This window comes from Marmota marmota, unplaced genomic scaffold (genome assembly GCF_001458135.2).
Source record: "Marmota marmota marmota unplaced genomic scaffold, marMar, whole genome shotgun sequence".
In the NCBI taxonomy this organism is placed as follows: domain Eukaryota; kingdom Metazoa; phylum Chordata; class Mammalia; order Rodentia; family Sciuridae; genus Marmota; species Marmota marmota.
The window spans coordinates 5,510,145-5,531,900 of record NW_025999895.1 but is presented as its reverse complement, the minus strand read 5'-3'; the positions used below and the strand labels follow the sequence as shown (position 1 = coordinate 5,531,900).

General features: G+C 55.2%; 3 protein-coding genes across 5 annotated transcripts in view; 2 read left to right on the top strand and 1 right to left on the bottom strand.

The window, feature by feature from the left end:
* Myo15b (myosin XVB) overlaps positions 1–2,714 on the top strand; it is a 31,488-nt gene extending 28,774 nt beyond the window's left edge. The window contains exons 57-65 of the mRNA XM_048796714.1: positions 39–133; positions 228–305; positions 399–495; positions 643–788; positions 978–1,093; positions 1,430–1,563; positions 1,699–1,832; positions 1,948–2,088; positions 2,266–2,714. Of these exons, the coding sequence (XP_048652671.1) occupies positions 39–133; positions 228–305; positions 399–495; positions 643–788; positions 978–1,093; positions 1,430–1,563; positions 1,699–1,832; positions 1,948–2,088; positions 2,266–2,325 (1,001 nt within the window). The 3' untranslated portion in view covers positions 2,326–2,714. The remainder of the gene's footprint in view (positions 1–38; positions 134–227; positions 306–398; positions 496–642; positions 789–977; positions 1,094–1,429; positions 1,564–1,698; positions 1,833–1,947; positions 2,089–2,265) is intronic.
* Positions 2,715–2,716: 2 nt separating this feature from the next.
* Positions 2,717–21,756, bottom strand: part of Recql5 (RecQ like helicase 5) — a 33,664-nt gene continuing 14,624 nt past the window's right edge. Inside the window, exons 8-19 of one of the 2 annotated variants that reach the window (XM_015504181.2) lie at positions 7,114–7,332; positions 6,762–6,870; positions 6,581–6,617; positions 6,391–6,449; positions 6,240–6,313; positions 5,760–5,853; positions 5,350–5,484; positions 4,499–5,034; positions 4,240–4,330; positions 3,793–4,017; positions 3,511–3,580; positions 2,717–3,412 (exon numbers count right to left, since the gene is read on the bottom strand). In XM_015504181.2, coding sequence (XP_015359667.1) covers positions 3,312–3,412; positions 3,511–3,580; positions 3,793–4,017; positions 4,240–4,330; positions 4,499–5,034; positions 5,350–5,484; positions 5,760–5,853; positions 6,240–6,313; positions 6,391–6,449; positions 6,581–6,617; positions 6,762–6,870; positions 7,114–7,332 — 1,750 coding nt within the window. In that variant the 3' untranslated portion in view covers positions 2,717–3,311. The remainder of the gene's footprint in view (positions 3,413–3,510; positions 3,581–3,792; positions 4,018–4,239; positions 4,331–4,498; positions 5,035–5,349; positions 5,485–5,759; positions 5,854–6,239; positions 6,314–6,390; positions 6,450–6,580; positions 6,618–6,761; positions 6,871–7,113; positions 7,333–21,756) is intronic. The other variant, XM_015504182.2, reaches the window with a different exon arrangement.
* Positions 9,565–21,756, top strand: part of Smim5 (small integral membrane protein 5) — a 13,285-nt gene continuing 1,093 nt past the window's right edge. Inside the window, exons 1-3 of one of the 2 annotated variants that reach the window (XM_015504185.2) lie at positions 9,565–9,703; positions 15,007–15,170; positions 15,641–21,168. In XM_015504185.2, coding sequence (XP_015359671.2) covers positions 15,044–15,170; positions 15,641–15,750 — 237 coding nt within the window. In that variant the 5' untranslated portion in view covers positions 9,565–9,703; positions 15,007–15,043 and the 3' untranslated portion in view covers positions 15,751–21,168. The remainder of the gene's footprint in view (positions 9,704–15,006; positions 15,171–15,640; positions 21,169–21,756) is intronic. The other variant, XM_048797863.1, reaches the window with a different exon arrangement.

Genomic DNA, 21,756 nt, shown 5'->3' with positions numbered 1-21,756 from the left:
GGACACACGTGACCTCCTTCACCATGGCCCCTCTGCAGTGCTTGCCCGGACCAGCCAGGAGCACCTCCAGCGAACAGTCAAGTATGGGGGGCGTCAACAGCTGCCCCCCATGGCTGAAATGAAGGCTTTCTTGGTACTGGGAGTGGGTGGATGCCTTCTGTGGCTTCCCTGGGTTAGGGGGCAGTATGGGACTGCTGGTTACTCAGCCTACATTCTGTTTCCACAAGAAAGGGCATGCAGTCCGCCTTGTTGTGGTCCACCTGCCTGGCGGTGTGAATTATAGGACAAATGGCCACATGTTCACGGTGAGCAGGGGGGCCAAGGGAAGAGGCCCTGGGCCTCAGCTCTGGGCTCCCAGCCTCCTTCCCCCATCATCACAGTCCCATCACCGTGCACAGGTGGCAGGAGAAGTGCTGGAGGAGCTGTGTGGGCAGATGGGCATCAGGGACCCCCAGGAGGTGGAAGAATTTGCCCTCTTTCTCATCAAAGGGGAAGGTGAGTCCAGGGAGAAAAGGGAAGAGCAGCCAGGCTGGGTCTGGGGAGGAAGCCTCACCTGGGGGCCATTCTGCTCACAGGAGGTAGCTTCTGTGCTGGGGTGGCAGGGTGGGCTGTAGGCAATTCTGACCTGTGCTCCCCATGTAGGTGAGCTGGTTCGTCCCCTGTGGCCCCACGAGTACCTCAACGGAGTGATGGTGCACCAGGATGTGAGCCTGCACAGCCGGCGGCTGGGCTGGGAGACCCCACTGCATTTCAATCATCCCACCTACATCAGCACCCACTATGGCCAGGTCAGTCCCCGCCCCTGGGGCTGCTATCCAGTGCTGCAACAGCTTGGGGGCGGAGTCTTCCTGGGCAACATCTAGGGCCCTTCTCCACGAGGATCTGGATCTATGGCAGCTAGAAGGGGCTGCTGGCAGAAAGGGTTTGAGCTCCTGGGGGCTTTAGGCTGCCCCCCCTCATGGCCTTGCTCCCACCAGGTGCTGCGGGACTACCTACAGGGGAAGCTGATGGCCAGCGCCCAGGCAGAACACCAACTTGCCCGGCTGGCTGCCCTTCAGCACCTTGGGAGGGCCAGCAAGAGCCCCCCCTCAGGGTGTGTGAGCTTGGCCCCCACACCTGTTGTGTCCCCACCCACCTCAGCACCAGCCTGAGCTTCTCCTCCAGACCCTAGCCCCCTCCCTCTTCCAAGGCGACGGTCACTCCACTAACCCTTCCTGGCCCTACTCAGAGTGGCCTGAACAGCCAAGGCAGTGGATATCTGACCTCTTTACCCCACCCCAAGCTTCTCCAGGGTGAGGCCCTCACCTCATTCATGTGCATGATCTCTTGTCTTACCCATAGTAGGCACTATTACCTGGCACCATATGCCCAGCCCTACACCAGATGGTCATTGGTGGTGGGATTGACTGACCTCAGCTCTGTACCCTAGGCAGGACCTACTGGCTTATATACCAAAGCCTCTACAATGGCAGGTGAATATGGCAACTATAGAGAGATTGATGGGTCAGGAGCTCAGGCAGCTACAAGGACACAGCCCCCAGGAAGCACAGATCAGCTTCATTGGTAGGTCTGATGCAAGGAGGTCATGGGGTGGAGGCTAGAGGGGTCTGCCTGCCCTTACCTGCCCCAGGGAACAAAGCAGGGCAGGCTCCTGGCCCCTGAAGTCAGAACCCTTGCCCTGGCCCTCTCCACTCACAGAGGCCACAAGTCAGCTGCCCCTCTTTGGCTACACTGTGTACATAGTGCTTCGAGTGAGCAAGCTAGTCCTCCCAGGACCTGCCCTCCTGGGGCTCAACCGCAGGCACCTCATCCTCATGGACCCCAGCTCCCAGGTGGGCAAAGCTCCTGCCCTGGTGCTGGCCCAGGATTCAAGGGCCATTCCTCTGCCACTATGGATTGAAGCCCCACCCCAGAAGAGCCAAGCTTTGCCATCTCTATAATCCCCAGAAACTGTGCTGCTCCATAGCCCTGAAGGACCTGCAGCGGCTCCGCCTGCTGAGTCCCCTGGAGGAGGAAGGGCCCCCTGGTCTGGAACTCAACTATGGCTTGGCCGACAGCCCTCAGACCATCTGGTTGGAGCTGCCACAGGTGAGTGGCCAGGGCTTCAGTCACCCTTTGGAAGGAGGATGAGTGCCTCCAACCAGCTCTGGTGTGCAGTGGGACCCACTGCACTGTGAGCAGTGCCCACTGCTCAGGAGTGGTGTGGGCAGGGGCGGATGGGAGCTGGCTAGGGAGCCTAATGCTGACGTGCCTCTGCCCAAGCAGGCCCAGGAGCTACAGAACACCATCATCTTCCTGTTGGATGACAGTATATCTTCCACTTAGTGGCCTGGCCTCAACTGAGGGCCTGGGGTTGGACAGAAGAGGCAGCAGCCTCTGCCTGGCCCAGGTCTCTTCCAGATGGTCCGCCTTACAGGTCATTCCGGTTTGGACTTCATTACTTGACTCTGCTCTGGAACCCACCACAGAATAGCCTGGTTGGCCCAGGTGAAGGCTGAGGCAGGGGACGCCACAGTGACTTCAACTGGGAATAAAAATAGCCACACTCCCTCCAGGGTGGGGTTGGGGAAGGGAAGAGCTGTAGGAACTCAGTCCAGGCATCTGATGTTGCCCAGCCTGGAGGAGAGGCCCATGTTGCCACCCAGGCTCAATGTCAGCATGAACCTAGGCCTGGAAGAAGCAGCTGCTGAGGAAATAAAACTCCTGAGGAAAGACCTGTGTGTGTGTGTGCACGTGCCATGTGCTGACAAACAGGACTTTATTCTTGTCAACATCTCAGTTAGGCCTGTCCTTCCTGACTAGGAGTTTAGCAGGGGGGGGCCTGGCAGCTGCCCTCTCCCCATAGCGCTGTACCTGTAATCTCAAGGGAAGCGGGTGTGGAGCACCTGGGAGGGCCCAATACCTTGGAGAGGAGGGCTTCACTCCTGGCTGAGACCCATCCTATTAAGTACAAGATAGAGGACCCTTTCTTCTTCCTCTTAACCTTGTAGCAGTCACACCACCCTCCCCTTCTAACCTGGGGATCTGGCCCAGAAAACCCAGCCATGAGGGTCAGGAGAGGCAAGGAGGCTCTAAAAAAGGCCACAAGCTTTGCAGGCAGAAAGCTGGGCAAACCTCTGGCCTCTGACTAGATTTGAGAGGGTCTGGGGCCATCTCCAAAGCAAGCTGTGATTAGAAGTGGGAACGACCCCGAGAAAGATGGTGCCCCAGGCACCAGCAGGCTGGCACAGCTGCCCAATTCTGCATGAGGCCCAGGCTGGTCCATGATGGAGTCCGGGCAGGATGCTGGCCCTGTCCAGCCAGTGGTGGGGTCATGTCTGTGGGCCACACAGGCTGTGCCAGTCAGCTTCACTCTCGCACCGGGTGTGTCCATGGAAAAACTGCTTGATGAGGCTCTGGGCCTCTTCCTTCACTGCAGATTTGGGGCAGGAGTTTGTAATAAGTAAGGCCCAATCTCCTACTCAAAGAACTCCTGCACCACCTCCCAACCCTGGCCATGATGGTGCTCACCAGTCCTTCCAGGAAAGGTCCTCTGGATCAGCAAGTGTGAGAGATGGCGGGCGAAGCCTTTAAACAACTCCTAGAAGGTAGAGGGGCAACAGAACAGAGTGCAGGAACCTGCCCCAAGCCCTGGAGCCACCCACGCCCATGACCAAGGCAGGCCCAGGGGGGGCAGATGCTGGGTGTTGGCTGAAGGCTCAGCCTGCTCTGCCCCACTTGGTTCTGGGGCACCCACCCCAACCACCCATTACCCTAAGCCTGGAGAGGGCAAAGCTCCCCTTCTCACCCTACCTTGGATGCAAACTTGCCATCCTTGTAGAAGGGGGTCAGGTATCTGACCACAATATCTGCAGCCTCCTTCAAGGAGATTCCAGGAGCTGACAGCTGGCAGGGGTCTTGGGCCAGGGCATTCAAGGTACCCTGTTCACTGCCCAAGGCACTGCCCCTGACCTCTGCTAAGATGGAGGGCTTGGCTTGGGGGCGAGGTCTCTTTTGAGCCCGACTCCCTGGGTTCTCCTGGACAGGACAACAGTGAGAGGTCACTCTTGGGTTCCCTTTCACTGGTTCCTACCCCTCCTTTTGGAAGACTGTGCCTTAGCACCAGGTGGCTCCCTCTAGCCTGTCCCATCTGCCCCTGGGGTATAGAAAGAAGTAATGATTTCCCTGAACCCCTGACCAGAACTCCTGGTCTTGTCCACAGGCCTCCTCCATTCCCCTGTACTTCTTCCTTGATGATACCTGCTGGGATCTGGGCCGCTTGCCCATCTGTGTCTTCTTTGGGGAGATGAGCTGGGCTTCAGGGAACCCCTGGTCTTTGAGAGGGCAGGTGCTGGCCAGAGGGAAGAGCAACATCAGAGCTCCAGGGCCAGGTGTTCCTCAGCCCAACAGATTCATCAGAGCTTCAGAAGCCCAGTTAGTAGAGGGGATGCTGCCAGGCAAAGTCCATAGGACCCCATGACTACTGTGCCCTCACTCCCGCCCCTCCCTGTGCCCTTACCTTGGCCCCTCACTGGGACATGCCTCAGTCTGAGGAGGGTCCATCAAATATCCCCGGAGTCCATCTTCTTCCTCTGTGTACTTCTCTGAAGTCATCAGAGGTTCCTGCTTTCTCCCACAGGAGGGGCTGGCACCATCTGCCCTTGGGGCTGTAGTGAGTGGAGGTGGGTTTTCTGCCCTTTGACAGAAGAAGCGGGCAATATTCTGGGAATCCTTATGGGCTGCTGTGGCCGGGAGCTGCTGCTTCTTGCTGGCCCGGGCTTTGGTATTTGAACTTCTCCTGGAAGAGGCTTTCACCTTCTCAGCAGAGGGCCCTGCACAGTGAGCACTACCTCCAGGGTCTTCTCCTTTGGGCCCAGGGAGGGCCTCACTCACATCCTTATCCTGGATGCCAGAGGGCTGGCTGGGGGGTTCTTGCTCATCTCCCCGCACAGGCTGGGAAGACTCCTGAGTCCGAGACTTCTCCATCAGCTCAGTGGCTGTCTGGAATGGGCAGGAGCCTTTAGGGAAGCCAGCTCCCACCCTCTTGGCTTTGAGCTGTAAGGAACAAGAGGAAAGGCTCAGACCTCTAGGTCCCCTGGAGGGTATTGTTGATTGCTCCAAGCTATGGCTGTTGGGGTGGGGCTCTCAAGACCCTGGGAGTTGCACAGGACATCATTTGGGAGTCAGGCTGATGGGAGAAGAGGCTGTAGTTGGCAAAAGCACAGCTAGCATAGCAGAGATGTTCCAGGGGACCCAGGGCCAGGGCTGCATCCCAGGAGAGTGCAAGAGGATGTGCCCTACTGAGGGCAAAGAAGTGGGGCCTTTCCTGGGCCCAAGTTTGGGGTGGACACACACCAGAGTGTCACTCACCGAGTACACATGGGAGGCTGGTGGGATGTCATACTCATTGGGCTCTGGGGGCTCAGCCTGGGCACTGCAGCTTTTGGCACCACCTCCCACGTCATAGAGCTGTCCATCCTTGGAGGCTCTGTGGATCTCAGCTACCTGGGCAGGGACAGACAGGGAGGTCATGGTACCTACAGGCTCCTTCTATATTCCTAGCCCAGGTCTTCCTTTCCCATGAGGTACAAGAAGAAATTGGACACTGGACAAGTTGCAGTCCTTACAGACTTGGCTAAAAACATCTCCAGCTGGCCCAGAAAGCCAGACTCTCCTCTTATAAATGGCTCTTGGGGCCAGCGGGCTAGCAGATAGCCTGCCCTTTCCTACCCTGATCCAGTGAATGTGCCCTGCCCACCTGCCCCTTGCCCTGGGCCCACCTTCCTCAGCACGCTGGCCTTGTAGAGGTTGGCCATCTTGGCATTCCGGAATGTCTCATATTCTAGCTGCACGGCCTGGGCCTGGAGTTCTGTTCTGAGGGTAGGAATGAACACAAGGCATCTGGTGGGCCCAAGACCTCTCCCTGGGATCTCCTGCTGGACCCTACACAGAGACTGCAGGGTACCTTCAGGACCTGGTGGGGATAGGCCCAGGGATTCCAACCAGGACTTTCTGGGTACCCTATGGCTTACAGGTCTTCAGCAGACACTGGCAGCCCCTAAGTGTGGTCACACCTGCCCCCTGGGGGGGGGGCTGTAGGGACTGGGTGACTCTGAAGTAGGACAGGTGTAACGAGGGGCTGCCCAAATGAGCCTGGGGGTGGGGTTTGCCCAGAGTCTCCTGAGGAACTAGTGCTCAGAGATCTCCTCTGTCCCCAAGGCTGGCTCTTGCTCTGGCCCCATAGATCTCAGGACACTCACCCATTGCTGGAACCTGTGGCTTGGCGGTTGCTGCTCAGAGCCTCCTCCAGGAGACCCAGGCAGTGCTCACGGGCCTGTAGGGAGAGGGGAGTTGTCACCTGGCCTCAGGGGAGAGTCCTGGGGGGCAGGTGAGGACTTTCCCCTTTCTTACCTTCACAGTGAGCCTAGGAATCTTTCTGCTAGAAGCCTCTTTCAGGGGACAATCTTCATCTGGGGAGAGGAAGGATGGGTTCTTCCATTCAACTTCCTGCTCTCTGGAGTCCCTGAAGACCCCAATAAGGCAACCACCATCCAAACCCAGGGCACAGCCCATAAGCCCCTGGAAACATTTCTGTACCAACCTGGGGGTATGAATTCTTCTATCTTGGGGTCTTTGCCCTGGAAGACGGCATAAAGGGCCTATGAGGCATCCTGCTCTGTTGTAGGACAGTTCCCACCCAGGACCAGGGAAGGGTGTTAGAGGGTGAAGACAGGACCACCTGGGATGCTGCATGGGTCACTGACTCCCTGCTGAGTCCCCACCTCCTTCACCTTGCGCAGGCTCATCTGCTTCTGATAGAAGAGACTCCATTCCCGCTTGTGGGCCTCATCTCTGCCCTCATCACCACTGCCTCCCGAACCTTCATCATACCTAGGAAAAAGGCTGGTTGTGAGCAACTCAGGACTGAGGTTCTGTCCTGACCACTCAGGCTGCTGGTGGAACAACGATGTCCTTCATGCCCTGGAAGCTTGGGGCAACACTGAGATCCAGGCCCCAACCTAGTCCATAGGGCAGGAGGGTAAACCACAGCACTACCATGTCTGGCCTTAGCACCAGGAGAATGACAGACTATTTCCAATGGGTTGGGGGGCCTCTGGCTTCATGGCTCCTGACCTGCTAAAGCCCCCGTAGCCCCTGCGACCTCCTTCATACAGCTCAGGGTCAAAGCCATTCCCCTGGGAGGGCCTGATGCAGGTCTTGCTCCAGCTGCTGCTGTGCTCCAAGGCGTCCAGCTGTTTCCGCACAGCAGCAGGGTTTTGACAGTAGTCGCAACCTTTGGTGCAGGCAGGCGGAGCATCCCCAAAGTACTTGGCAATGGCAGCATGGCGGCACCTGGAGCAGGCAATACAGAAGAGATGAGGGATAAGAGATGAGGACCCAGGCAAGCTAGCATTTGCTCACCCCAGCTCCAAAAACTGGCTGAGTGTCACTGTCCAGCACCACACTTGGCATCTCACACATGCCACCTCATGGGGGCCTCACAAGACATATTTGATTTTGCCCATTGTATAATTGGGGACAGTGAGGGAAGAAGCTTTTCCAAGGTCATATCTATATATGTACCCCAAGAGCAAGGATATAAGCCCTATTCTGTCTATTACTCCTCTGGCCCCTGGGACCCTATCCTCCGGCAGTAGGTGCCCTTGGAAGAGTTCAGGCTCTGATACAGATGCTGGCTCTGCCATCAAGGCTGTGTCCCTGGGTAATCATCTCACCTTTAAAACCTACAGGTTCTCAATAAAATGGTGCAGCAGGACGCTGGCCTCAAGCTGTGTGAGGACTGAGAAGGGATGCTCCGAAGGGCATTAGGATACAATATTACTTCCCACCCTTCTCTGGGTCAGAAGGGGAGGGAATAGTAGGAGAGGGCCCCACTCCAGCCTCAACACTCTGCTCTGCTTGTCTCTTGATGACTTATTCCTTGTGGACCCTGATAAGCCTGTGTCCCAGCCTACTGTATCCAGGCCGAGACTGGGAGCTGCACAAGGCGTAACTATCGAGAGAGCTGGCAAGCAGGTGGTTCTGAGGGCCGGCACCGTACCGACTCACTGGTGAGCATTCAGCTAAGGAGACGTGGCTTCACTGGAGTCCCCTCCTCACCCCCACTGCCTTGACCCTGTCTTGGCCCTCTTGGGGTAACTGCCCAAGCTAGGAACAGACAGCAGCTTCCATCTGGCCCAGCAGGGTCTATTTCTGCTCCAATCCCCAGACTGAGGCCCCACCAACCCTCAGGCAGGTACAGAGGCCCTGGAAGGAACCATAGCTTTATCAGGGTAGTTACAATAGCCATTCCTGCCACTGAGAAGGTAGCACAGGGTAGAAGAGCCCAAAAGGGGAGGCTGGAGCAGAGGCAGGGCTGTCTGGGGCACCAATCGCAGGGATAAGAATAGCTGGTGCCAGATGCTCTAACCAGAAGTCTTCTCAAACGGCAGTCTCAAGGAACAAAAGCTGAATGTGACCAGCCCCCAAAGCAGTAGGGTCAGGTCACCCTCTAGCCAAGAGGACACAGCTCTGAAGGTAGATAGGAGCAGCCAGACAGCAGAGGTAGCCACCAGAGGGTGCTCTCATGCCCACTCCTGCCAGCCCTGGATGAATATGACACATATTACCTCCACTTGAGTCCCCTTGTCTATACAGTGACTGCCTGTCTGTCTCTGGGAGGCTCAGGCATTCAAGTGGTGTGGCCACAGCGGTTTGCCTCCTCCCTACCCCCCAAGCCCTGACTCACTGGGGTTTTGTGTTCAGATTCAAAGAGCTCCATTGACTGCGGGGCTAGGGTCAGTTTCTCTCCCAGGAGACTGGTCTGCTGGGTGGCACGACCAGCCAAATGTCAGAGGGCCCCAGCCACTGGGCTCTGGGGCCAATCCCTGACAGCTGGGCCAGGAGTCCGTGGGGGAAAGCTAAGCAGAAAGAAATCAGCAGTGTCCTTCCTCTTAAGAAGAGTTCGATGTCCCTCACAGGGCAAGCAGACCACTCCCAGGACACCAGGATTCCCAAAGACTTCCCAAGACACCTCTGGGTGTTGGGTGGCCTGCTGGCAACGCCTGCCTGTTTGCTGGGGTAGCCCAGCAGTCCCTCACTATTTACTTTCTTTCCTCAGAGAGGCCAAAGGGAGGAACAGTGGCTCAAGGTACAAATCGTGGGAGCTGGGGACACAGGACTGAATAACACTCCTGAGGGCGGCAGTGGGGAGCCCAAGGGCAGGGAAAACTGCTCCACTCTCTTTCCCTGAGGGCAGAGGATGAGCCCCTGGGTCATCTACTCAGAACCAGAGCCCAGCACCTGTCATCAGCCAACCAGGCCCAGCCCACTGGCTAGAGGGAGGGGAGAGGAAGAGGAGGAGGAGGAGGAGGATCCCAAAGCCCACTTCCCCAGCAAGGAAAGCCACTGGGTAGAAGTTGCAGGACAAGCTCCAGAGAGGGTTCCCTCTGGCTCCCCCTCTCGACGGTAATTTGAGACTTACATCTCCACGACAACCAACAACAAAAAAGCCGAGGCTGTCGGACAGCAGCTGGCTGTCAGCCTCAAGGAGGAGCTCCAGGCTCCAGGAGCTTGTGCTGAGAAGTGCCCAGGGGAGCTGCGGAGGGCCAGGGAAACGGTGTGCACGAAAGAGATACGAGGTGGTGGCCAGGGGCCCGAGGGGAGGCACGCAGACACCCTGATCCGGGCTTCCTTTCTTGCCTCCCCAACAGCTACGTTCCAGGTAAGTGGTGCTGGCCACAGAGAAGGGGGGAAAGGAAGACAAGGGAACAGCCAGGGTCTCCTGCACTGGGGTGGGGGGCCACATCTACCACAAACAGGGAGAGGAAAGTCTTGGAACGCGTCTAGTCACCTCCTCACAGGGAAATCCGACGTCTCCTGTGCACCTGGGCTCTCCCTTCCCCTGGGACCTTTGTGAGGGTAGGGTGGGGGCCTCTGCCCCAAGTGCTGCCCTGCCGCCTGCTGTGCAGCAGAGGGCCCAGGCTGCTGACTCTGCAAGTCAGTTTAAGCTTTTTCTATTCAGTGGGCTTTGGAGAGGGATTTGGCTGCCCCGCCACGCATGCCCGCTGAGCCCCCATTTTCCCCAGGATTAGGCCCGAGTCCTCCCCTCCTGGGTTCCCCTAGTGGAGGAGGCACAGGGCAGGGTATGTCCAGCCCATTCACAGCCCCCCGGGGAGGCAGCAGGACCTCAAGCAGCTCTGCCCACCTGTGTCCTGGACAAGAACAACAGCTGCCATCTCTTTTGGAGGTTTGGCCCACTCAATAACAGATGTTCCCACCTAGGGCTTGGCCCAAGAAGGTGTCCCTGGGCCCACTTAGATCCCCAGGAGCCCCCAGATCTCCCTCTGGCAATGAGTTCTGAACACTGAACCACGGCCATGTACACCCGATTCTAAACTCAGGATTGGGCTGGGAGATGGTTATGAAAGGTGTGAGGCTGGGGAGGGACCACAGGTATTCAGATCCCTGTGGCACCACAGAGATGCTGTGACCTTGAGACAGATATCTGGTTCTTCAGGCAGCACTGAGCACTTCCCTCCTGGGAAGGGCTCCACAAGTAGAGGCTACTTACCCCTTCTGCCTCCCTGTCCTTACATCAGAGTTAAAGTCCCCGACACCCCTAGACAGTTCTTCCCAAAGCAAACAAGTTGGCATCTAGCAAGAAAGAAAAACAATCCAGGGAAAAGTGGAAAGCAAAGATCAGGCCAAGTGTCCTGGGCTTAGGAAGAGGCCATGGGCTTTGCCTAGCTTGGGGACTGGAAGCATGTGGCAAAGGGAGGGGACTGAATGGAGGCCAGGGTGTACCTGAGGCATCAGGTCAGGGAAGGGAAGGGCACAATGGTGAGGTGTGTCTTATCTCTAAGATACCCCAACAGGCAGGTGCCCTACATCCACTGGACACAGGTGGATGAGGTCCTTCTAGCAGTCCAAGCAGGGACAGAAAGTGGATGGCAGGAAGTCCGCCTCCTGTCCTGGGAAGCTCTGGGGTTGGGGCAATGAAACTGCCAAAGGTTCTAGTGCCTATGTTCTATTTCAAATCAGAACCAGGGCTGAATGTCCAGCACGGTGCACACCAAGTGTTTCTACTCTGCTGGCCTCTGGACCCTACAAATCTCCCACGACTGTTGGTTATTTCTCACTGGAACCATTTCTCAAACAAGATAATGCCCCACAGGGCAAGGGTGGCTGAAGCCCACCATGACAAAACAACGGGGACTGAGCAAGAAGGTCCTCGGGGCCCTGAGCACACTGTGCTTATCAGGCATGCACACACTGCCTGTCCTCCACGGGGCAGCCTGGAGTTGGACTATCAGTTTTCTGAGGAGGAAACAGACAAGCCCTGGTACCAAGTGGCAGCTGTCTGGCCTGCAGGATGCCAGTCTGCTCCATGGCAAGGCTCTCTCTGCCAGGAGATGCCACACAAAGGCTGTTGCCAAGTCCCTCCAGCACTGCCAGCCTCCCTCTCTGTCCTGCGGGCTGTCAGGACTGAGGCACTAACAAGCTTGGGGGTGGGAGAGGCTCTAGTTCCTCTGGTTCTCAGGCAGGAAGTACAGTTAAAAAAGTTTGGTGAGTCTGAGAAAGACTAAGAAAATACATAATTCTCAACTCCACTTGGCCTCCCTGCCTTCTTCCCCCAAACCTGGGAGGGTAAAGCGGCAATAGGGGCTAGTCCCAGGGCTCCCACATTCCTCTGGCCACAGCTGGGAACACATGCAGCTCCCTCCAAGATAATGGCTGGGACACATGCCACAGGGTCACCTGACGGCTGCTGGTTATATTGGGTACCAGGCTTCAGGCACTCTGTTAGTCTTGCTTTAAATAGCCCGCTGGGAAGACGCCGGGGACCTGCTGGAATGTGCCTCTTTCCTTTTTTAAGAACAAGACCCTTCAGCTTGCCCCCCACTCTCCTGCCTCTTTCCTGGTGGGCCTGTTCTGCTCAGTCATAGGGCTAAGCTTGAATGGACAAATACCAACAGCCACGCAAAGAGGACCCCAGGTTCTTAGGGGAGAACAACCATGCCCAACAGCCCCACTTCTGTGCACAGTGCAGATGGAATCCCATGGGCAACCCTGGGTCAGTTTGCTGAGTGAGGATGGCCAAGTCCAGCTGGCTAAATTCAGCTCCCAGTTGGCAGTCTAGAGAAGCCTTGGAGCCATCCACATGCATGGCCCACCGCTGGTGTGGACCGACCTCTTCCAGAGTGGAGACCAGGCCCTCTAGGCATGAGTCTGCAGCTTTCCAACTTCACAAGCCCTGGAGGACACCACCTTGTAGCCCAAGGTCTGATCAACAAACCCTGTCTTCCCTGCAGGGAAGCTTCGGCCTCAGTGTCCCTTCCCTGCCCTGGGTTCTGACTCTCAGATGGACCCGGAGTCCCCACACCACTTCTCACTAACAGCCATCTCTCCCCTCCCCCACAACCTCTCCCTGGGTCTTTGGGTGTGGCATAGAAGAGAGAAAGCTCTCCCTACCCACCCACCTCCTGCCCACTTCCTCTTTTAAGGAGTGGCTCCACTGGGCTACATTAGTCCATGTGGGCAAAGTGCCAGTCAGGTTGAAAAGCCAGACCAAGTACAAATGAAGCCGGAGGGGAGGGAAGCAGGACCACTTCTGAGCCATGAGCAAATTATTCCTTTAAGGATGAGATGCCTGGAAACCTGAGGAGTGGTAATGGCACGAAGGTCCCAGAACAGAGGGGACCACCATCCTGTGCAAGCCTGTCCCACTTGGTCAGAGAAGGGCCTCATTTGGTCTGACCAGAGGGAATGGTACTATGCTCAAGTCAGCAGGGCACTTAAGATCTGTCCTTTTGGAGACAAGTAGTATGTGTGCTCTCAAGAAGCCTGGTATGCCTCAGTCTGAAGGTGACATGGTGGTGAAGTTAGAGCTTCAGGCCCACAAGAGCAGGGCTGACCGTGCAGAGCCCAGGGGCTGCCAGTCATGGGCAGTGTCCTCAGTGGACGGCTGCTACACTAGCCTAGCTTTCTGCTCAAAGCCTGAGATGGGCCCTCACTGACAGGGCACAGGGCAGGAGGAGCCTGTCCAGTAGTGACCGCAGAGAAGTCACATAGCTCTCAGGTTACCCATATATAAAAGCAAAGAGGTGGGAGTGGGTGAGTAGCAGTATCCCAGGATTCTGTGCGGCTTCTTACTGTGCAAACTGGGGTCTGATCTCCTTTGCAGAAATGTGCTAGCCCTGAGGTAAGGCGTGAGAGAAGTCAGGGGATGTAAGCCAGAGAACCTCACACTTCTGACAGGAAGTCACTTTTCCAGGGAGCCATCATATGCCTGCTACCCCCAATGTCACTAAACAACAAGTCCCCCTGTCCAGCTTCCAGACACAACAGAAACAAACCAGAGTAAAGGACAGACAGTCCTGAAAGGCATTTCTGGGGAGGGCTAGTCGACAGTGCATGGGGGGACAGCTCCTAAGCCAGGAGACCTGCAGCTGCCTCAACTCCCCTGGCAATGGCCAGGCCCCACCCAGAGGGTGTTCATATCCACCATGTATGGCTGGATGGCCAGGGCCCAAGTAGCTGGAAAGGTGGGCATCTTATCTCTGTGTCAATGCAGAGATGAAGTGACCTACCCACGACACAGAGGAAGAGGGGAGGTGGGATGATTGAAACACTGTTCTAAGAGGGTCAGCTGGAAAAACTAGAACAGTTACTGTGAGGAAGGGAAATTCACACCAGCTGCCATCAAGTTCCTGATGGATTGTGCAGGGGAAGAGAGACTCCCTGGAGGAAGGCAGGGGTCTGACCTTCTGTGAGCAGGTGGGCTGCTCCAGCAGGAGAGTCCTTGCCATCAGGTGCTCAACAGGAGGGCAGCAGGCCAAATGCAGGTGGAGCACCAGGTCAGATGGCCCACAGTTCTAACCCTGCCTCCAGGCAGCAGTGCTGGGAGTGAGCAGCCCTGTAGCTGGGAGAAACACAGCACAGGTGCTGCCTGTTGGGTTGAGACCAGGAGCAAGGAGGCAATCAGTAGAGCCAATCAGTACATCACAATCCCCTGGCCACCTGATCTACCACATCAGGCCCAGGATTAAAGCAGCTGACTTGGTGAACCGGTTCAGGCTGGCTGGCAAAGGTTGTCCCTGGTCCTTCTCTAAAAGGGCTCTGGCTCCCTTGTGCCCACAGGAGAGGTAGAAGGGGAAAGAATCCCTGATGCACAACAGGCCTCAACTAACAGATTGAACCTGGAGACTCCTTTGGGCCTCTTGGGCACCCTGGACAGGAAGAAGCTCTCTGGGGTGGGGGTGATGGACAGGCCTCTCTGGTCAGGCCAGAACAGATCCAAACCAACAGGGGAGGGAAGTCCTGATCCCATTCAGAGAGGACCCTTCCCCTGGCAAAAACGGGAGCAGACAGTGCGATCTCTTCCCCTCACATTAGAACAATGTACCAGCAAAAAACTCTGGCTGCTGGGAGTGGGGGGTCCCAGGGGACTCAAGTTTTATATCCCCCAAACCTCCTCTCCGCAGTGTTCACTACCACTGATCCCAGCCAGAACCCCCATGAACACGTCCTCCTGCCGGGCATGTGATGAAAGGCAAACATAGGCTGGGCTCCCGAGGTCCATCTCCCCAGCCAAGGGCATTGGAGAAGGTACCCAAGTCCCAAAGACCCAGGGGCTGATAGGGGAACTGTGCCAGCCAAAGTATCCTGGCCAAGCCTAGTTGTAGTGTCTCAAGGCAAAGGAATGTACAGCAAAGTTGTTCCACCTTGCGGACAGAAACCTTCACCAACTCAGGCCTTGGCTGGCAGCCCCCAAAAGCAGGCTCTTTATGTCACTCATCCCCAGTGTCCCTGATCCAGAGCTGGGCCAGCCAGGTTGGGGGCTGAGGGTGGCCACTGAGTGGGCCCCACTAACTCCCGGCTTCCCTCAGAAGCCACCAGGGGCACAGGGGTAAGACCTGACAAACTTGTTCTGCGGGCTGCAGCAGGAGAGAGGGTGGTTTGCTGGTGCTGCCTCAGTGTGCGGCCAGCCCCGCGGAGACTCCAGGCACACTCTTTCTGCCTCAGCGCAGCCCGCAAGAACCCCAGCAGGAGCTGGTGCAGCATGGCAGCCCCTGGCTTTGTGCAGGAGATGCACTCTGTGGGTGAGAGACTGTTGAAGAAGCTGCGAGGGCTGCCCCAGGCCGAGCCCGTGGAGCTTGTGGCCTTCTCCATCCTCGTCCTCTTTACAGGCAAGTGTGGGCACTCATAGTCTCCTTAGCACCCCATGGCTCCTCCTGGCATCTGGGAGAGACCAGAGCATGGTGCTAGCTAGAGAGCTGGTGGGGGTGGAGACTGTCCCCAGATAAGGAGGAAAAGCAGTTGCCCCTTGTGGGAAACCAAGGGATTTCCCCATATCCTCTGACATTGCCCAAGTGATGGGCAATGCTGGGTAGTACTGGGAACGGGGCCCAGGGGCACTGTCAGGTTTCAACCCAGAGATGAAGGGAGCCAAGCTTGGGTGGTGGAAGAGACACCGGGAAGGAGGTCAAGGCTCGGGGCCAGCAAGGGGACAGTCAACATCCCCCGTCAGACCCTCAGGTCTTTCAGACTACTAAACCAGACCTGGGGGAGCCCTAGCATGGGTCCAAGGGCTCCTCTGGAAAGAGGGTGGGCACCCTTGCCTTCCCCACCTTCTCAGGCCCACTCTCCCATCCTGCAGCCACTGTTCTGCTGCTGCTGCTGATAGCCTGCAGCTGCTGCTGCACTCACTGCTGCTGCCCTGAGCACAGAGGCAGGAAGGTCCAGGTGCGGCCCATGACCCCCCACTGAGGGGCAGCAAGACATGGAAGGAGAAGCTGGAGAGGCTGTCAGCCTGGCCCTGTGGCCCTCGCGCCTCCAGACAAGGACCCCCCCAGCCCCAGTTCTGGCCCTGTCCCGATACCAGGATGCTGACACCTGGAGCCTCACCAAGGAAACAAGGGCTGGGACACGCACAGAACTCCACCTGCTAGTGGACACTGGGTGTTGGGGAGGAGTCCACTGCTCAAAGACTGAGGACACCACCTGGGTCTTCTGCTGACCTTCACTTTTTAACAAGGACACAGGAGTTCCCATACTTTGATGGGGACCAGCCCACATTTGTGGGGAGCTGGCCCTTGGGGCTCTACTGATCCATGCCAAAGAGGAACAAGCCAATCAGAGGGACTTTGTGCAATAGCTACTGGATCCCAACCAAGGGGAACATGTCAGTATTCTAGCCTGGTATTTGCCTGTTTATTTCCAAGTAAAAGCTTTTTGGTTATATATTTCTGAGGTTGGCTGCACTCTGTGCATCAGGAGGGCGGAGCTGGAATTCCAGGGGTGTGACCAGCGACTATTCTTTCCAGGCCACTGCTCTCCCTAAGCCCATGAAAACTGGAAAATCACACAGGGAGGAGTCCCCCTCCACAGCCAAGAAACCAGTGGAGGGACACAGCAACATTCCTGTCACCCAACAGTTAACAAGCAGTGGCTGCTGGATACCCACACTGTGCTAGGCCCAGGAAGGCCACTTAACATTTTCCACTGTCTATAACTTCTGCCTGGACACACCACACTAGCAGGCTTAAACCCCTGGATCCCTAAACTTCTGAGCTCCAAGAAAAGAGGTCAGGTCCCTAGTTTTCTCTACAACTACTTCCCCGTTTGTGGGCTCACACCTCTCCTGCCACTCACTGGCTATGTGATTCAACCTCTGAGCCTGTCTCCTCCCTGGTGAAATGGGCTCATCCTGGCACCTGCTTCCTGTAGTGCACCATGAGAATAAACAAAGATGACCTCCATCTAGCACTTAGCACAGCTGAGCATAGTTCTAAGAGCTCCATAATTATGAACTGACTTATTCTCCCCTCTAGACAAGGGACCAACCCACAGCAACATGGACCCATTTTAAAGAATGGATCTGCTAAAAGGCAATGCCCCTTCCTGCCTCCCTCCAGTTAACTTTCTCTTTGAGAGGTAGAGCTACAAACCCAGAAATGGGGGAGAGAAGGCACATGGATGTGTCTCCCCACATGCCAACGGGGCTGGACCAGAGCATCTGACAGCACCTCCCCACCAGCCCTGTGGAGCCATAAAGGGGTCTGCAATTTCCTGGACCCTTCCATCATCTGGTCTGTGCAGAACACTCCCCAGGTGCCTGAGAGCAGAGCCCTGTCATGGAGAGGGGATGTCAGCCCTGTCATCTCTAGCTGGCAATCTAAGCCACACAGGCGGGGGCAGGCAGAGCAGAAGCAGCTCTCACTAGCTGGCTCTACTTCCTGGTCTCCAGGACTCACCTGGCAGGTTTGAGTCAAAGGCCTGGGGAGGAAGGGTTTCCATCCAAAAGAAAAGAAACCCAAGAATCCACCTGTCCCTAGTAGTGTCCAAAGTAAGGGATTCTAAAGAACAACGGCAACACTGAGGTCAGTGACAATGAAGAGCTGGAATCCACTGAGGGCTAGTCCACGCCCAAGAGCTGTCTAAGCATTTCAATGCAGATCAATTCATTTAATCATCACAATACTTTAATGCCTTAGATACCATTATTATCCCCATTTAGAGGTGAGGAGGTTGAGCCTCAGTGACACTAGGTGTCCAAGCTCAACCAGCTGGAAAGTGGCTGAGCCAGCCTCTGGGTCCAGTCTGTCTGGCTCCAGAGCTCCTGCTCACCACACCCAGGGTTCTGAGGCCTCCCGGATGTAGGACAGATAAGATTCTTATTATCCTCCAGTGAGGATAATAAGAACCCTACTGCCCAAACACCCACACCCAAACTCTGTGTCAAAATGACCTTCACATGAGTTGGAGGTACCCAACAGGGAAGAGCTGGGGTGGAGCTCAACCAGGTGTCAGAAGAACAACCTCGGGATGGTGGGAGGGAGGGAGAACCCTGCATTTTTCACTCCTAGCACTGCTGGTTGGAGGGTCCTGGGAACACTTGGTTGGGAAGCAGACCAGTGCTTGCCCGATTCCTCCAGAAAGCAAGGTTTCATTGGCATCAAGAATGGCCCTCCTAAAGAGTGGCTGAGGCTGAGACTCTGCTAGGAAAGCCTCCAGTTCCCAGCCCAGTTGCTGGGAGTCAGGCACCGTGAACAATCAGGGCACACACAGGTGTCTGGCTAGTCTATGTGTACCCTCCTGTCCCATGGCAGGCAGTACAAAACTGCTGGGTCCAAATATGAGGCTGTCCCTGCCCGCGGAAGACGTGCTCCTCCTGCTCCCTGGTGAACACTGAGCCCCCCAAGCTCTGCTGGGCCAAGTGCCACGCAGGCTCCCAGCCCACTCAGGTAAACAAAGCTGCTCCAGCCCAACCCCGGGACGCACAGCTCCTAGCACAGGGCATTCCTGGAGAAGGGGGCTTGGAGAGGAGGCAGCTACACCCCCACTGTGGGAAAAATAAACACAAAGACGCTTCAGACGCGGGCTGCCTGAAGATGGCTACATATAAGGGACGGCCATCAGGTTGCCTCAGGCCTAGAGAACATCTGACTGACTCTGGTCACCACCTGTCACTGTTCCATGCCACACTGGACCAAGCCACCAGCAGTGCTTGCCAGGGCCACTGCACAGAGGCCTGGGCAGTTTCCACAGTGATCTCACCAGCCTCCTCATGCCACCCCACTGTGGCCTCTGCTCCACCAGCGTCTGCTCTCGGTTCCTCAGAAGGGCTGCGCTCCACACCAAAGATCTGTGCACTGTGCTGTGGGAGTATTATACCTCATTACAACTACAAAACCTATTGGGCAAGACTCTGGTTAGCAAAATTTGGCAGAGCACAAAAATTATTATCTGCTCAATTATTAACACTTTAAAGCAATCTACAATAAAAATCTTTGTTATGGCACAAATGAGGAACACAAACTGTAATACAAATTTCAGAGCACAACTGAGGACAAATGAATTTCATCCTTAAAAAGTTCCCTTGATCTCCTTGTGCCTGCTCCATGCCACACAACACTGACCCTAGCTCTGTCTCCAGTCTTTGTGTCTTAATTTATGCACTGCTTCCTCACAGGACAGCAGGCCGAGCAACTGAGCTTCAGTACCCTCTCTCCTCCCCGTCAGCTCATGCTCTTCACACCAACATGCCAGCAGAATTATGCCCGTGTGGACAGCAGTTAGCTGAAACAGTCAGTCCACGCACCTTTCATGTGTATGACACATTGTCTACACGTCTCATCTTTTAAACATCTTTTGGTTTTATTTTTTAGTTGTTGATAGACCTTTGTTTTATTTATATGTGGTGCTGAGAATCGAACCCAGTTTCTCACACATGCCAGGCAAGTGCCTTACCACTGAGCCACAGCCCCAGCACCTACACATCTCATTTTAAATTGAGAAAGCCCACACATTTCCTGGCTAATCCTTCTGGGGTAGGGCGAGGGTCTTTTCTCTAAATGTAGGCTGGCTGACTAGAGTCCTTGTGGTATCTATTTTGTAGTTTTGATTTAATTACAGCAGGCCAAGATGGGCTGGGGATGCAACTCAGTGGTAAAGCACTTGCTCAGTATGCACAAGGCCCTGGGTTCCAGCCCTAGCAACACCCCCCCCACACACACACACACAAACACACACACACACACAGTTTGGAGTAGAACAAGAACTTAGGCTTTGCAAAGGAATCTGAGTGTGAAAGTCCACTGAATTTTTATAATGTTCCTATTTAGTTATCATGTCTGCATCTTTTTTGACAGGAATATAATCCCAGTGATTCCAAGGGGTCACGCAGGCACCTGTAGAAACAACTTCTTTCTCTACTTACTCTGAGGCACAATGTAGTATCTCAGAGCTCAGATTCTGTACAGCTAGTTCTCAACTATAACTAGCTGGCAGTCCCAGCCCCAGGGCTCCCAGCTCTGGGCAGGTTCTCTCTGTGGACAGGTCATCTAAACCATACTTACTAGCTGTATGACCTTGAGTAAGTTACTGAACTTCTCTGTGCCTGTGTCCTGTCTACAAAACTGGACTTTTAGGCGGGTGTGAAATCCCAGTTATTAAGGAGGTTGAGGCAGGAGAATGGCAAGTTTGATGCCATCCTGGGCAACTTAGCAAGACCCTGTCTCAAAATAAAAATATAAACGGGCTGGGGAAGCTCAAAGGTAAAATGCCCCTGAGTTCAATCCCCAGTACCCCCCCCACAATAATGAATAAAATTTTTAAAAATTGGTATATTAGTTATCATTGTTGCTTCATTTGCTTATGTTACATTCGATTATGTAACTATAACAACAAGTTCAACTGCCACAAACCAGTCTGGGGACAAACAACTGACTCTTGATAAGACCCTGGCTTGACTGGTGGAGCTGAAGTACCAGGGTGTGCCAGAGACCAGCGTGCTCCACATGCCAGGGACATGAGTCAGCAAGTTCTCCACAAGGAAGTGGAAAGCTCAGGCAGGCCAGGTCCACGCAGCTCTCCAGTTAAGAAGGCCTTGTTGCACTTGCTCATCTGTCAGCCACCTGGCTACACCTGGGAGAGTCCCCTAGGAAGGTTTAAAACAACACAGCACCCTGGCATCCCAAAGACTGATGTGCGGGGCCTGGGCGTTTCTAGAGATTCTAGTGACTGTCACAAGCAGGGTTGAGGACCTATGGGCTGGAAGATAAGCTCTCAAAGGGCCAGCCCCACTCTTCTTGTTTCAGTGGCTGGCACAGTTCCTGGTCACAATAGGCCCACCCATCCTAGCTTTTATTTATTTATTTATTTTAAAGAGGAAGTGGCTCTGATCAGGACTTTCTAAGGGTATCCATTTTTTTTTTTTTAAGAGAGAGAGAGAATTTTTTAATATTTATTTTTTAGTTTTCGGCAGACACAACATCTTTGCTTGTATGTGGTGCTGAGGATCAAACCCGGGCCGCACGCATGCCAGGCGAGCGCGCTACTGCTTGAGCCACATCCCCAGCCCCCATCCTAGCTTTTAAAGCAGTTAAGGGTGGCCATGAGGTTTTGGGCTTTGTTCCCTTTTCCTAGCTTCCCAATCACACCAATGGGTAGCAACCAGCCACTCAGCAGCCAAGGCCTGGCCTGAGAGGCAACAGGCACCATCAAGAAGTGAGGCCTCCACAGTGCTCCCCGCCCCAGATTCCCTTCAGAAGCTGCAGTTAATCATTCACCACATTCCTGGAAATAAGGCCTGGGTGGCAGTCCCAGCCCCAGGGCTCCCAGCTCTGGGCAGGTTCTCTCTGTGGACAGGTCATCTAAACCAAGCCAAGACCCTGCTCTATACAGGTAAGATGGGTGGGTGGCCTGGGGTACAGGCCCCGGGTTCAGTCTCCTCCCCCACCCCACTCCAAGTCTGACTGCTCTCTGGGAGCACTTCTGAACAGGTGCCCACAGTACCCCAACAGTGACATCACAAAAGGCAGGATGCAGCTGAGAGGAGTGTGAAAGGCAGAAAGGGAGTGGTCATTGCCAGGCAACCAGCCCCAGCCCACCGCTGTTTGTTCTGGTGGCAGCAATGCAGGTCTGGTCAGGGCTGCTAGTCAAAACTAACGCCTTCCCCCAAAAAAAGTTGCTTCCTTGAATCAGGGTGAAGCTCTGGTCACCTGGCAGTCTCTTCAGTTAGGGCCCCCCAAAGCGTGGAGCTTGTAGGACAACCTTGATTTGCCCTTGTAGGTCACAAGACAGTAACAACAGCAGGTAATGACTCTTTCCTTTCTCCTCTCTACTCCCTTCAGCTAAGGGCTCACAGCTCTCCAAACACTGGTTCCATTTCGAAAAGATATTTAGATTTCCTATTTTCAGGGGCCCCCAGGGACTTTACTGAAGCCTGAGCCACTTCTTGGCTCTTGTCCTTTTTTTTTTTTTTTTTTTTTG